The sequence below is a fragment of the Sinohyriopsis cumingii genome, unplaced genomic scaffold, assembly GCF_028554795.1.
Source record: "Sinohyriopsis cumingii isolate HCF-2022 unplaced genomic scaffold, ASM2855479v2 utg000349l, whole genome shotgun sequence".
Taxonomy (NCBI): Eukaryota; Metazoa; Mollusca; class Bivalvia; order Unionida; family Unionidae; genus Sinohyriopsis; species Sinohyriopsis cumingii.
In genome coordinates this window covers 1,782,342-1,799,682 of record NW_028315889.1, presented here as the reverse complement: position 1 = coordinate 1,799,682, position 17,341 = coordinate 1,782,342, and the positions used below count along the sequence as shown (strand labels likewise).

At 35.8% G+C, this 17,341-nt stretch overlaps 1 protein-coding gene across 1 annotated transcript in view; it reads right to left on the bottom strand.

The window, feature by feature from the left end:
- LOC149774317 (protein phosphatase 1H-like) overlaps nucleotides 1-11,741 on the bottom strand; it is a 51,573-nt gene extending 39,832 nt beyond the window's left edge. The window contains exon 1 of the mRNA XM_089945448.1: nucleotides 11,362-11,741. Coding sequence (XP_089801574.1) covers nucleotides 11,362-11,579 — 218 coding nt within the window. The 5' untranslated portion in view covers nucleotides 11,580-11,741. The remainder of the gene's footprint in view (nucleotides 1-11,361) is intronic.
- Nucleotides 11,742-17,341: the final 5,600 nt, after the last annotated feature.

The following is a 17,341-nucleotide window of genomic DNA, read 5'->3' as shown; positions in this document are numbered from 1 at the left end:
ATATCTTATGTATAATTCAAAGAACCTTTAATTCCCTTTATTTTGATGTATGATTGATGGGTGTAATATGGGTTTTAGAGTATACAGCTTGGCCTTACTCCAGATGTTCACCATTCAAAAAAGTGCTACCTCCACTTGGTCATTTTCACTTCCTGAACTTCAGAGGTAAATTGTATAAAAAAGAGCTGATAACTTTTTTTTACATTTTACATATTTGGTAATTTATTCATTGCACTTTCAGAAGCTGGTATTGTCTAGTCTGGCAAAATTCATTTTCCCTATTTTAATAGCTGCTATAGATAGTATACTTTAGACTAATTCAGGCTGATTTTTTAGCACAAGGGAGCAGTCATTTTAGTTAGCAGTGTGCTTAGATCATGTACAATTTCCAAAAGTTCAATATCCAAAGAAATATCATCCACATTACATTAATGTAGCATTGAGGTATGCCAACATTCTCTCCATTATGCATGTTTTAAATGCAAACAACTTCACCTTACATACGTCACTCTCTCAAAAGTACACAATAACTGGTGAGCACCCCCTTAGATCAATTGCCCCAACTGTTTTGCAGCCAATGTACATGCTATTGGTTAGCTGGTGTTACATACAAAGGGAGGCAACTAATGACATTGAATAGATGTCGCTAGGACAAAACACCAATATATCTGTTCAATCTGCCAAGGTGTAGATAGGGTTATCATATTGTAACCTTGGCTAGCAAAAATGTCTTTGCAGCTGCATGTCCGAAAGATGCTTAGCCATACTAATGCATAAATTTCTTTCAGTTGAACCTACATTCTGCTTTTTTCATTAAAAACAATACAATACACAATTTACACTTTGTGTATCACATAAAATATCTTATGTAAGTTTCAAATTTGTACCTGTTTACAAGATTTTAATTAGAAAATCACACAATTTACAAGCATCAAGTTCACACTTAAAATAACTCTGCTTGTCTTTGGGTCTCACTAAAATGTCCCTTATGTTTTTATTTCAGTTAAAAGCTGTTACCAAAGTGCATGTTCCAAAAGCTTCAGGAGAGTATTCTTGCAAACCATTAAATTTTTCTCTAGCAAATTTTGATGCAGAGGCTGAATGTCCATTGAAATGAGCAATGAATGGATCATGCTGGCCTCCCACTTTGTGTCACAAATGACTTCATATTGTAGATTTTCTCAAGTTTGTATGTTTGCATGTATGTATCAAAATTGATTTATTTACTGGACATGACCAACATGTCAAAGGTTGTGACAACGAGACAGTGGTCACAGAACATTTATATCATCACTATAGAGTGTCAAATAACTTGATGAAGGAAAATCAAAAGGTGACTAGGTTTTGTCTGGCTATCAATAAAGGTATTGCTGATTAAACCTGCAACAACCTAACTACCCATGGCTATACTGCAATTGGTTAGAATGGCATTTTAATGCTTTAGTGTATACCAGACAGCCTAACTACCCATGGCTATAATGCAGTTGGTTAGAATGGCATTTTAATGCATTAGTGTATACCAGACAACCTAAATACCCATGGCTGTACTGCAGTTGGTTAGAATGGCAATTTAATGCTTTAGTGTATCCTAGACAACCTAACTACCCCTGGCTATACTGCAGTTGGTTAGAATGGCATTTTAATGCTTTAGTGTATACCAGACAACCTAAATACCCATGGCTATACTGCAGTTGGTTAGAATGGCCTTTAGTGTATACCAGACAACCTAAATACCCATGGCTATACTGCAGTTGGGTAGAATGGCATTTTAATGCTTTAGTGTATCCTAGACAACCTAACTACCCATGGCTGTACTGCAGTTGGTTAGAATGGCATTTTAATGCTTTAGTGTGTCCTAGACAACCTAACTACCCATGGCTATACTGCAGTTGGTTAGAATGGCATTTTAATGCTTTAGTGTATACTAGACAACCTAACTACCCATGGCTATACTGCAGTTGGTTAGAATGGCAGTTTAATGCTTTAGTGTATACTAGACAACCTAACTACCCAGGGCTATACTGCAGTTGGTTAGAATGGCATTTTAATGCTTTAGTGTATACTAGACAACCTAACTACCCATGGCTATACTGCAGTTGGTTAGAATGGCATTTTAATGCTTTAGTGTATACCAGACAACCTAACCACCCATGGCTATACAGCAACTGGTTAGAATGGCATTTTAATGCTTTAGTGTATACCAGAGTGTTAAATTTCAAAGATCGACTACCCAGTAAATATATTTATTTGATACTCTAATGTGTTTGTTGTTTTCTTTTAAATTGGAAGGCTTATATATACTTAGATGAGACAATACATATCAGTCTTTAAGTTTTGCTGATAGAGAGCATAATGATGAAAACTGCAACCCTACAAAGAAAGTTACAGCTATCCCCATGAGTGAAACATAACAGCAGTCACGTTTTGTGAAGCATCAAGGAAATAACTGAAAGCCGAGTACCCCAGAAATACCAATTCAGTAAAATATGTTTCCTTAATTTATAATACATTAGGACGACAATAATTGCATCATAAATCCCAATAAAGTGCTAAAATTTGTTTGCCCACCAATGTGGGAATCAGACAAGAGTGATCTCACTTTAGACAGGGAATAGAGCTAAATCTTCAGTACTCCAGTTACTACTGAAACAGATATGCACATTGTCAGGTTTTAAAACGGATCTAATTTGATTTTAGGAGGCATTGCCTGCATTATGATTGGGTAAATATTATCAAAGAAATATTTTCTTCCAAAATTTGGTTTTGTCTTCAAATAATCACCTGATCATAATACTTTGGGAGAATATGTAAGCAATGGAGGGAATTACACTTAAACCAGAAATGACAAATCTCTGATCCCCAAATGCACACGAAGCAGCTTCAGAAGAATCATTGGCTCAGATTAACAACTCCGTATGCCCAGATGCACCTTGTTGGGGAAAATCACCCCCCCCAGCCCCGGCATTTAGTTAAGTCAAGTGGGCACATCATTGTGAAGCTGCTGAATGAAACAACATGGAAGCCTACTGTACTGCTGCTATTGATCCCACCAGGTGAAACAGCCCCTTGGGATTAAACATTTGTGAGATTAAAGCTAGCTCTGACCTCTGTCCCCAGTCCTGGAAAATGTTACTTCAGGAATAATCATGCTCAAATGCAATGTTTGGGGCTACTGTTCTATCCTCATGAGCTGGGGTTAGTAAAATCTTTTCAAGCAAAGCAAATAAAGAACTGCATGTAGCATAATGAAGCCTGTATTGTTGTTACCTTCTATCAATAGCCTGTATTGTTGTTACCTTCTATCAAAAGCCTGTATTGTTGTTACCTTCTATCAATAACCTGTATTGTTGTTACCTTCGATCAATAATCTGTATTGTTGTTACCTTCTATCAATAGCCTGTATTGTTGTTACCTTCTATCAATAGCCTGTATTGTTGTTTGCTTCTATTAATAGCCTGTATTGTTGTTACCTTCTATCAATAGCCTGTATTGTTGTTACCTTCATCAATAGCCTGTATTGTTGTTTCCTTCTATCAATAGCCTGTATTGTTGTTTTTTTCTATCAATAGCCTGTATTGTTGTTTCCTTCTATCAATAACCTGTATTGTTGTTACCTTCTATGAATAGCCTGTTTTGTTGTTACCTTCTATCAATAGCCTGTATTGTTGTTTCCTTCTATCAATAGCCTGTATAGTTGTTACCTTCTATCAATAGCCTGTATTGTTGTTTGCTTCTATCAATAGCCTGTATTGTTGTTACCTTCTATCAATAGCCTGTTTTGTTGTTTCCTTCTATCAATAGCCTGTATTGTTGTTACCTTCTATCAATAGCCTGTATTGTTGTTTCCTTCTACCAATAGCAGAAATAAAAAAGCTCTCTCTCTTGTCATCAGTTCAGTTAATCCATTCATGGAATAAACTATGGTGCCTTAAATGACTCAAATGAGAGTGACTGAATCAGTTTCTTACTAAGAAGCTGCTGAGAGCAAAACTTATTGACAAATGAAGCTGTGGAATAGTCACCAGCTGAATGATCAGCATTTTCCAAAGTATCTACAAGGTGTTCATCTAGGTAAGTCTTGACATCACTATGGACGCAGTTCTTGAACTCTTCGAGTAATACGAGTTGTCTAAGTTTCTCATAACTTTTTATTAATCTTTTGAGATGCACACCACCTGTCAAATAGTTGTTCTTTTTCCCAGGCAAACCTGACATGGGTTTGGCTAATTTTTTGCAATTCTGAAACCTCTGTCAATATGCCTCAGGTACCAACTCGTCAAGATATATTCCCCATCTCACCTCTGTCTGCGCCGGTTCGAGTCTCGGATTTAGCCAATGTGGGTATGTGAGAAAGCTTGCCAGTAGCTTCTCGTGGGTAGGTGGTTCTTTGCGGGGGTTTCCCGGGTTCTTCCTCCACCATTAATACTGGCCGCCATGCATAGCCTATCGTGTGCTGAAAAATGGCGTTAAACCCCACAACAACAACAACAACAACAAGATATATTCCTTGACCAAACCATAATCAACACTTGCTTCCACAGACTGTGAAATATAAACTTCACTACCTCTACCAACAAGTATACTTTGCAGCAACAATGTCCAGTGCTCTCTTGGTCATTTTAAATTCTGTTATTTTTTCAAAATGAGAAACATACTGATCAACATCTTTTTCTTTAAGGGTGGGGAGGTACTAATCCAATATATGTTATAACATCAAAAACTGAACTTTCATGATGGGAATGCAATTTGTGTATCAGTTGTGGTTCCATCTGTCTTCCTCCTTTTTGTATTTATAATTTCATCTGTCTTCCTCCTTTTTGTATTTGTAATTTCATCTACATCTCTTTTTCTTCTTTTTGTATTTACAATTTCATCTGCATTTGTTGGTCTTCCCTTACACTTTCCTCCTTCTTAATTTGAAATTCTTTTTCTTTTTTCTTGCAACTGCATTCATCTCTTCGTTTTTCCTGCATCTGCATTTGAATTTCTCTTTCCTCTTTTGAACTTATATCTCTTTCCCTCTTTCTTCTTTCTGCATTTGCATTTCTCTTTTTCTTTTTTAAGCTCATATTTTCTGAGCTATATTTCCCTTTGGTGTTTTAATCTGAATTTATTTCATTTCATTTCTGATTGTCTTATTCCTTTTTTTGAAGCTAAAGTTTTCTTAATTCTATTTCCATCTGGTTTCTCAATTTCATTTCAAGTAATTCCATTTCAGAGTTAGATAGAGACTTGCATTCCTTTTCCACCAAATACTTGACCTAAATTTTTTAAATTGTCTATTTTAACAGAAATGATTTTATGTCTGAAAGAGAACAGAGGTTGGCAAGCTCCAGCAACTCATCTTCCCTTAAACACTCTAACCCTTCCTGGGTCGGATTAGAAACAAAACTCTTTGAATGCTATTAAGATGAGATAGACTTCATAATTAAAAAATAACAATTGCAGATTATGGAGAACCAGTCAAGTCAATGATTCAAAAAAGCTTGGAAAACTTACTACTCCACTAAAATATCAGATGGTATTTTGAAAAAGAACTTTAAAAAGTCTCTGGAAAACCATCCTGTTCAATGACTTAAAAAAGAGAACCTGTCAATAACCTGCTGTTTAGATGGATGAGAACAGTGATATTCAGCAAGAACCCCTGGATACCGCAAATGCTCTCAATGATCAATTACTCTGTGAACATAAACAAAAAACTTGTGGATCTCATGGCTTAAATAATCTCATTTCCTCCAAATGTGGCAAACAAGATTCCTTCAAAATACCTAAAATAAGTTTAGGATTAATTTTAAATGGTTAAGGTAATTAGTTGTCAAAACAGTTACAGGTCTAGATGAGATATTTGCTAAATTCCTAAAATTCCTATATCAATTAAATCATGGCACTTTCTCTTATGTACATCTTCAATCCAAGAACACATATTTCTACAGGTATTTTTCCAATGTCTAAAATGCAAATGCAGCTCCAAATACACAAGACCAGAGATTTTCCCAATATGAATAATTATAGACCTTTATCAGTTTTATCATCAGTAATGAAGATATACGAAATATATCTTTGTAATGAATTTAGAAACTACCTGAAATCTTTAAATTTACTACATTCAGGGCAATTGGGCTTTCATGACGGATATTAATATCTTTCAATTTACTACGTTCAGGGCAATTGGGCTTTCATGAAGGATATTAATATCTTTCAATTTACTACATTCAGGGCAATTAGGCTTTCATGAAGGATATTAAAGTCTTTCAATTTACTACATTCAGGGCACCACTCCGGTGGCCTAGTGCTTAGAGTGTCTGCCTCGGATGCGGGAGGTCATGGGTTCGATGACTGGCCAAGTCATACCAAAGACTTACAAAACTGGTACTAACAGCTGTCTCGCTTGGTGCTCAGCATTAACAGGTTAGTGTTAGGACTGGTCGGCCTAGTGTCAGGATAATGTGACTGGGTGGGACATCATGCTACATGTCTAGAAATCACTATAAACTGCCACAGTGCAGACATCGTAGCGATATGACTGAAAAATTGTTAAAGCTACGTTTAAAAAAATCCAAATCCAAATCACATTCAGGGCAATTTGGCTTTATTAAAGGATATTAATATCTGTTAATTTACTACATTCAGGGCAATTGGACTTCCATGAAGGATATTACTATCTGTCAATTTACTACATTCATTGCAATTGGGATTCCATGAAGGATATTAATATCTTTCAATCTACTACATTCAGGGCAATTGGGCTTTCATGAACGATATTAATATCTTTCAATTTACTACGTTCAGGGCAACTGGGATTTCATGAAGGATATTCATACCTTTCAATATACTACATTCAGGGCAATAGGGCTTTCATGAAGGATATTCACTACACTAACTAGAATGGGGATGATGGGTTAACAGCAACAAATCAATGTAGCCTAGATAGCAGTGTTTCTTGACCTTATAAAGGTTTTTGACCTTGTTAATCATAAATTTAAAAACTCAGCAAATATCAAGTTAACCACAAAAGTTTAACTTGTTGCAATCTTACCTTGAAGGCAGACAGCAAGTTTCTATTTTAAATAAACTTTCAGACAGGAAACTCATCAAGTCAGCTGTTCCACAAGGATCAGTTCTTGGACCATTACTCTTTCTGCTGTATATCATTGATTCACCATATCTCAGTGATCTATCCTAAATTAACCTGTTTGTAGATGACACAACATTATATATCATCATATGAACTGGTCATAAGCTTAACACAAAATGAAATCAGGATTTGGTTTTAAAGGAAGCAGCTGGTGTGAACACAATGGTATGAAGATAAATGCAGGCAAGTCAAAAGTCATGACCACTGGTAGTTGAGCCAAAGGTAAAAGCTGCGAAAAAAGACTTCAAAATAATGCAGAATTAACACTGCACATAATTCACAAAACTAGTGTAGGAGATAAAGATCCCAGCCTACTATGCTTGCATAAATGCAAATCATAATTACCAGAGCCTGAATCTGCAAGGGAGTACCAGCAGTATGTGAGGTTTTCCCATCTGCTGTGATGGAATCTCATGCTGACCTCATAGGCAAAGTTTTGGGTACCAATGGAACAAGAGAATAATTTGTAATGGTCTCTTAAACATATGTCTCAAGATTATCTGCTGCAGCACTGAGCAGAACCAACAAGACTTTTTCCCTGGATAGATTGGTTCTAAGAGAGAAATACTCCATGAATCAAAGCATGTTCTTGAGGAATGCAGACCCTGTTCACATGTTTTGAACTCCAAATCAAAGTGGATAAAATGTTAAGATTGCACAATAATGGATCTGTCCTTGCTGACAAAGAATCCAAGGTGAAGTTGAAGTGAAGCAATTGATTTCATGTACTGATGGAGAATATTATACATCTGATGGTTTTGCAGAATGTCACTGAGGGAGGTAAAGTCACATGTGGAGGTGGTACTGAAATTTGAATTGACTTTCCACACATTCACATGAATTATGAGCCAGGGACTAAGTTCAGACTTAAAGGGATTACTCTACATTGGTATGCCATATCACAAATGTGAAATCTACCACATAAACAGCACTTAGAACTGTCTTGATGTGTGCCCTAATGAAAATTTCAGTATAGAGTCTCAATGGGTTTACATCTTAACAATCTCTACTTTTTTGTAAGGAGAAAGTCAATTTGCTGCAAGACATTCACTTTCTACAGGTCTTGTGAAAAAGGGAAATGTTTATAATGGTATAGGGGAACAAATTGTGGTTTGGAAGTCCTTCAAACAAATGTAAACATATATATTCCAACAAGATTGCTGCTCAATTTCCAAAACAAATGTAATCCTATATTCTCCAACAAGATGCTATATTTCTTTAAAAAGTACAATAAAAAAAACAAATGTTAAAAGATTTTTTGTGAGCTTCTGGTGTAGAAAATCTTATATCTATCACAGTTTCAAATAGGTAGCATAGGCTGGTTTTAATACTGTAATCAACCACTGTTTGTTGTATTCCTTACAGTCTGCCCCATCTTAAAGAGGTGGTAAATGATGGACTTTTCCACAAAGTATGCTACAATCTCCAAACTATACTTAATATGCCACTGACAAGTTTTGAAATATTTGCAGAGAAATCCTTCAATAACGCCTTAATAACATTACTTAAACACATGATAGAATCAATACCACCAAACAGAGGTCCTAACTAGATGGCTTCATGAAGGATAAAGACTACGTTTTTTCACATCTGCTATATAAGGAATCATGTCCACACAAGGGATTCTGGAAAAATAGTCACAACAGAATCCATCATTTCACCAAAAGCTGCCCAGCAAGTGAGGTTCACTTCAATCTGCCTTGATTTCATGCCATTCTCGACAACTCCTTTTCTTTCAACACAATCCATCAAAGTAAAATGTTGACTTTTTGTCAAAATTCGTTTCAAAGGAGGTGGTGGGCGGTTTTAAAAAAGTTTCATGCTCTGTAGTTGAATTATTATATTTGCATTGCTATGGAATTCCTGCTGAAAATTCACTTATCCTTTAAGAAAAGAGTGAAAACTTTTGACTTGTGAAGCCCAAGAGAAAGTAAAATATGACTTAGTGGATGTAAAAAAGAAGTCCATCTACCTGATTGTTTTCAGTTGTGTATGTGTATGCTCTAAAACAAGGCTTATGCAAAATTGCTGACCAATCTTCCTATGTCAATCACCTTCTGACCAAGTGCTAAAATACTGACATGCTGACTGTTGTAAATTTCCATTATTTTCATTCATTTGCTGATTTTCCAGATGACAAACAATGGTCTGTGCTACTGCCTCATCAGCTGTCATGGGAGGTTGTAAATTATTAATAAAATAACATTGGGAGGTTGTAAATTATTAATAAAATAGCATAATTTCAAAACCCATTTGAGAAAAACCACCCTGATCAATCCCTAATACAATGAGTGAAATCTTCTGCATCATATATATTATCTTCATGTTATTTATTTAATAGTACAATAATAATAATCTTAAAATTATTATACAATAATGATAATCTTTAATATCATTTTCATTACATTCCTTTTCCATATTTTCATTAAGTGTAATAATAATATTAATAATAATAATAATAATGATATTAAAGTGATGTCAGCATAAATTAAATATCAGACGACAGTATGAATTTTATTATTACATTTATCGTATATTACATTTATTACTGTGTTTACTACCGCATTAAGATATAGAATTTTTTCTGAAAAGTTTATTTAGCCTGTATTTACTTTCATACACGAAAATTATTTTTTAAAAAGATTAGATAAGAAAAAGAAGAGTACCTTAACTGGCACATTATATGCCAGCCCTGTATTTAACAGTGCCCTGTTGAGGTACTTAACACACTAAATTTAATGTACATAAACATTACTATCTTCGTAGCCTGACCATGACCTTTTCAATCCAGACTTTATAGCAGGGGTCGGCAACTTATTTTACATAGCATGTCACTTTTTTCTGGATTAATTACAAAATGAATGAGCACATGCCACCAGTAACCAGTAAGAGAGTTAAACTGTTAAAATCACGATGTCTGGCTGCCCTTCGCATGCCACACAAAACCTCTTGTGCTGTAGGTTGCCGACCCCTGATTTATAGGTTTCTTTAATTACCCACTAACTTTGATCAAGAACATTACTCTAAAATAAAAGTTCATCCACAAAATGTTTTTTTAAGCCACAATCTACGATGAACTTGATCTTTGATCCCAAAATTGGACACTTTCATACCTGAAGTGCAAGCCCTACACAAACTTTGGTAAAGGTATTATGCAAGGCTATTTTCTTCTTTCAGTCACACTGACAATAACCTTTGACCCCAATATATATAGAATTTGTAGTTAACAAAAGTGGAAGCCATACACAAATATATATATATATATATATATATATATATATATATATATATATATATATATATATAAAATCTTCACATCAAATAAACTGGCTGCCATGTGCAGCCTATTATGTGCTGAGCAATGGCACCAAACCCCACAAAAATTATTACTATTACAATTATTACTGTGATTATTATTATTATTATTATTATTATTATTATTATCATTATTATTATTATTATTATTATTATTATATACACTCTGTATTACAGGATGCAAATATGCCTTGGTCTTTGTCTTTAATGTTGTATAGGTGCAATAATTACCACTACGAAATAATATTCAATATCTAAAAAATAATATTTAATTCATGCCATCACTATTGTAATAATAATAATAATAATAATAATAATAGCAAGAATAACTACGAATTATTCTTTTTTTCATTATCTTTGTTCTGTTCTATTACATAAAATAAATATGAACATTATCATAATAAAGTTATTTGAATGAGAAAAAAGACTGATTTGTGGTACACATAATACAAGGACTGAAATGTAACATAATTCATGCTAATTATCAGTGTTATAGATTGGATATTTGACCAGATATGAGTTGATATTATGCTAACATGATCACGCAAGAAGCCAACGTCCGCCATCTTATGGACAGGTTTAGTACTAATGATTATGATTATTATTATTCCAGGACACATATATATATTCCACGGTATAAGATTATATTGTCATGAACGGCAATATTACAATTAAAAAAATATATATATATGTTGTGAATTAATCTACAGCCTCCCCTGGAAACGACGAGCCAATATAACAAATCATCACTTATGCAAGATTAATCTGCAAATTAATGACATCATTATTTTTACAACGGTCAGCGTAGAACATGGTCAGCTGATAATGGTGGTCAGCAAAACGCTGACGACAGCAGAATGCACAACATTTGAGCACGACTACTACAACTATTGTTTAAAATATGATCATACTCGGCATATCCTGCACACCATGGGACTTTCTGCACATCTCGGGGGATCAGAATTGGCCTGACAGCGTAGTTCCTGCTTTCTTCGATCTCTCTTTCACTGAGACCAAGAAACTGCGGTCTGTTGAATGGGAACTTTTCTGGATTCGGCGGGGGAGGAACAGGTTTGTATGACCCTCTCGAAAAATTCTCCATGACCATGGCTTTAATTTTGTTGAACATATCGGCATATCCTCCATTTAGAGATATCTTACTGACACATCTGTGATCAGTTTATATTGTTCGATCCGGTCGCAAGGGAAGGAGGAAGCGATTGTGTCATGTTTAGGCTACATGCATGTATAAATCACATTATCTACGTGTTCGTGTGCGAGTAGCCTCCCATATTTTGGCGTGACAGTAGGTGAGTGTCAAATTCTGTCATCGCGTCATTGGGTTACCTCCCTTTTGGTACGATACGTAAGTATTGCATGACACTGAGCAAACTGTACGCTTTGAAAACAGGATAACGATCAGTTTATACAGCATTTTATGGAGTGACTTTAGTGGATAATATTACGTTTTTATGTGAAATAGGTGTTTGGGTCAGGGTCTATGGAAGATGAATAATGCTCACCTGGATGATAGGGACTATGTGAGCCTTATTCATCTTCAACTCGACAACTTGACGGAAGAAATACATGGGGATATAACTGAGCTGTAGGAATACATGAAACATACAATAAAGAAAATTACGAAATACTACAGTTCAACTAAAAAACATACAAAGAGAGTAGGTAAAAGAGAAATATAAGTAAATACAAAATAAACAAGGGACAAAAACGTAATAAGATAGAAAGATCGAAGAACAGATGAGGCAGATAGAAAATAACATCACACAGGGAATAATACATTGAGTGGGAAAGTACAATAACATTTACATTAAGGGGAGAGGTATTTACAAGCGCATGAGAACCAAAAGGTGGAAGGAAAAAATAGATAAAATACGTATTAATAATAGAACACTTACAACTAAAAAAGAGATCTTAAATGAGATACAAATATATTTTATGGAATCGCAGAATATTGACCCGGGTACTACAGATGGTTACATTCAGAGTATAAATTTAATGCAGTATCAGATAATGAAAAAGAAACATGTGATAAATTCATTACGTCAGAGGAAATTTTAAAAGCTGTTAAAGATTTGACCAAAGGGAATTCTCTGGACTTGGATGGGCTAACCACAGATTTTTATATAAAATGTCAAAATAAAATTGTATATCCTGTTCAAAGGAGAATGTCAAAATTAATGAGGGAGAGAATAATCGCTTTAGTATATAAGGGAAAGGGGTATAGGGAGGATGTTAAAAATTGAAGACCTATAACATTACTAAATACCGACTATAACATTTTAAGTAAGGTTATAACAAATAGACTCAGAACTTTTATTGGAGCAGTCGTACATAAGAATCAAAGTTGTGGTGAAAAAGGCAGGAACATAAATACTAACTCCACGTTAATAATGCAATTATAGAATTGATAGAAAGTGAAGGCGAAAGGGGGGCCATGCTTCAGGTAAAGGCATTTGATCGAATGGCTTCATTGTAAAAGTCCTTGCTACACGCTGCATTGGCGAAAACTTCATAACTGCATCAAAGCCACGTATAACCAAATAACTTCTAAAATTACAATTAATGTGGCACTGACGGGGGACATCCCAATACAAAGATCGATAAAACAGGGATCTCCACTGTCAATGTTACTATACGTTATCGCTATTAAAGCGCTAAATAAAAATATCAAAAACAATAATAATATACAAGGAGTAAACTTCCAAAATTTAGGAAAGTTTTAAAACTGTACTACATGCAGATGATTGCACGAATTTTATCAGGGACGATACATCCTTCAAACTTGTGCAAAAGGAATTTTCTCAGTTTGGAAAGACATTAATCGTGACAAAACCGAAATTTTATTAATTGGAAAGTGGCGGGGAAACCACCCTGGGCTTCCGCCCACACCTAATTAAACAGCAAATTAAAGCATTAGGGATAATTTATGGAAAAAAACTCAATTGAACTTACTTATAGACAAATACTAAAGAAAGTAGAAGAAAAATAGAAATTTGGTCATATGTTACTTTAAACCAGTGGCGTCACTAGGGGGTGCGGGGGCGAACCGCACCGGTTGACACCATCAGTGGTGTCAATACAGTTTTTTAATTTTTGTGCAGGAGGTCCATGGGAGTGACACCATGAGTTACCGCACATGACTGTCTATAAAATTCTTGAATTTTTGTGTAGGAAGGAGGTCCATGAGGGTGACATCATGAGTTACCGCATTGGATGACACCAAGCCATGGACGTCACTGGTTTATACTTAATGGAACGTATCCAGGTCGCTAATACCAATATACAGAACCAGATTAATTCCGTGGGACAAACAGTAGATCTGACCGAACCAATGTTAAACACGATTGAAGAAAAAATTATTCATTTTATATGGAACCGTAAGATACATTATATCCAACGAAAACTTATATAAACCTAAAAACGAAGGAGGATTATGAATATTTCACCTATATCATAAGCAAGTATCGAACAGAATCAGATTGAGCAAAATTAGGCCCCTTACAAATAAGCACCAGTATCACTGGGAGGCAATGTGCATTTATTTCTATGAATATTTGTGCAAACATAATCTTGATATATATACAAAAACAATAAACTAATGAAACTAACTGAACCGCCTAATAAATGTAGGATCATATGAGACATATTTAAATGGAGAAAGAAAAATGAACTCTGGGATGGAAAAAATGATGCAAAAATATACTACTTGATCAACAAAGAAACTAATAGAAAAAAGCAAAACTTCCGGTAGACACGAGTAACCTCAGCTTAAATTGGAAAGGAAGAGGTGCGAGGCTATCTCGTCAACTGCCAAAACAAAGCATGATGTTCATCTAGTTACATAATGTATGGATTACAGGCGAGATAACCTATAAAAGGCACATTATTCATGCAATCCCACCCTGTCACCTTTGTGGACATTGCCTTGACTCCAAACATCACATAATATTACGCTGTACAAAACAGCTACCGACAGATAACAGTCTAACCAATAAAATAAGAGAAAGATATGAAGGAATTGATGCTAAAAATGTATTATATTCAAATCAGATCAGAGACACAGACATATACAATGACCTAGTTGTGAAAATAGTCGCGATAATGAGTCCAAAAGATTAGACATGCTTGAAAAGGCACAGGAGTCAAGTGAATATATAATAATAATAATAATAATAATAATAGTCGCCTTCACTTGCCTGCTTGAAGGAGGAGAAGGTGGGGGCAGGGGCGGTGCGCACACGGCATGTCGCTCCCAAATGGAGCCGTTGGGGTCCCCTCTTCCTAACTCCACTGTCCCTCTTTATTTATTGTCCTTTTTAACAGGAGAGTAGGTCGCCAAAACTTACAATAACAAAACTAATAAAGTAACATGCAGTCTCGTAGCTGCTAATATAATTCTAATCTCCCCTACACGACGACCAAAATACAAGAACATTACGAAAACATAAATACGGGGAAACATAAACACACTGCTAAAACCTACGAGGCAGCAAATTCACACACAGAACACGTATTTTTACAACATACAGACTCTACTTCTGTTCGTTTGGGGTTATTTGTATAAAAAAAATTAAAATAGCATTTTCTTTCTATATAGTACAACCACAGAGAATACAGATAGGAAAAGTAAGGCGTGGGAAAGAAGGGGCCTGCCTCTGTAGTGGAAGCGGGTGGATAGGGTAGCCACCTGCCACCATCACATGCAGGCCATGGGCCCCCTAGCCGGATGTATTTTTATTTTTATTAGCTAGGTTTTGAAATAAATAGTGACAACATACTAGCTCGATTTGACCTTTCAAAGCCCGTCCAAACATAAACACATGATAGATTGGTCAAAATAGCACCATACAAATGGCAAACACTGGACATACACTGATCCCTAGCAAGGATCACTAGTTAAAGTAAAACGCTGGGAAACCAGCCAGGGGAGTACGAGCCTTGTGATACAGGTTAGAGTCAGGTGGAGACTGAATCATTTTTTCAAACTTAATAAAATGTTTATCAAAATTCAGGTTTCACACAACAACAGACTTGGGTAAGAAAACAAGAACACATAAAAGCCTTTAAATCTTTTGGAACAAGGGCGTCCTCTCAAAACCAGCCATCTTAATCATAGGTGGAAGGCTTCGAGGGGTCCACGCCAATAAAGGACGAAATGATAATAAGCAATAAGAAAAATACGTGCAGGAATTTGAAAACATTCTAAATCGTATCGATGAAATGTTGAGGAATGCAAAAATACGCCTCAGGAAAATTATCAAGTCACAATTATTTAATCGAGGATTAGCTGCCTTTTCTGTTTGCTTCACGGGTTAGAATCCCGACTGAGTCATACCAAAGACTAAAAAATAAACGGTCCTAGCACCTGCTTTGATTGGCGCTTGGCATTAAGAGGTTAGTGTTAGGACTGGTCGGCCTAGTGTCAGGATAATGTGACCGGTGTGCTGGATTTTTACCCTGTAGAGGCTCTTTGGCAGTCAAAATCTTGGGGACCCCTCGCAAATTATCTTCTATTACGTTTTAGCAATATTATTTTGATACGTTGTCGCGGGGCCCCTAGGCCTGTGCCTACTCTGCCTATTTTGTAATCCGGCACTGTGTGACTGGGTGGGACATGATGATACATGCTACATGTCAGTCAGTGTATCCCGGAGGGGTGTAAAACTGAGGGTTAAAAAAACTTTGGTGTCAGAACGGAGGGTCAAATAAAAAATGTGGGGGTCAAAAATGTACTGACAAATTTTCATCTGACTCGTACTTTGTTTAGCTTGCAATAGGATACTGCAACTTGCACAACATTCTCTCACTCTCTCTCTCTCTCTCTCTCTCTCTCTCTCTCTCTACATACAAATAAATCAACATGCACAATTTACAAACAAATGCATTGTCCATTCAAAGAATAATTTTATTAGTTCATTTTTCTTTCAAAGTCGTACTTGTAACAGTCTCCTGATAATCTTTATGAAGCAATATTACACACCAACACATATCATACAAGCCAATACAAAAAGGCTAATACATTTTTTCAGCAAATGGCAGTTAATTTACTGCCTATCATAAAATGGGTACTACCATCGGTTTCGTTGCACTTTGTCGTAGAACAAATGTCTCCAAAAATTAAGAAGGCTGATGATTCATCTTCTTTCTAATAAGTTACACTTGAAGTTTAAGATCTTTCTTTTATTGCATCAAAGTTAAAAACCAACAAAATTTGCAATTACCCACTGACTTTGTATACCAAATAACGCATTTGTTTCGGCAAGTTTACTGATTTCTTTGTTGTGAACGAATGTATTGGGGTATAATGTGCTCTCCAGACATCTTGTGGTGAACGAGGTTAAACATCTAGTGATATCTTGCTCAGCTCAATGGAAATCGCGTGAGAGCTCGCAATATTAGGGGAAGCTACTCCATCATAACATTGCCTATGCTAATCTGGTTCCTTGTTTCTTATGTTCCCTGCCTTACACTCTGCTATACGAATAGAGGAGCGCAACGCAGGGAGCAAACAAGGTGGGGAACCCGTCAATGCCTATGCTCGAAGTATACACGATGCCATCCATCGTCCAATGCATTGGATATTAAATAAATCCTGATTGCATTATGTGAATCCTTTGCATCAAAAAACGCACGGCAACAAAATATGTGCATCAATTTTCTCCAGCGTGCGTCCCTGATGCACAAATGTGCATAAAGGGAAACACTGTCTGCGGCATGATGTCCCAGTGGTAGATATCAGTATAAACTACCACACTGGAGGCATTGTAGCGATATGACTTATTAGCTTTGTTAAAGCTACATTAAAAATCCAAATCGCACTGACACACACACACACACACACACCTTTTTGCTGCTTGCGTTTGTCATTTT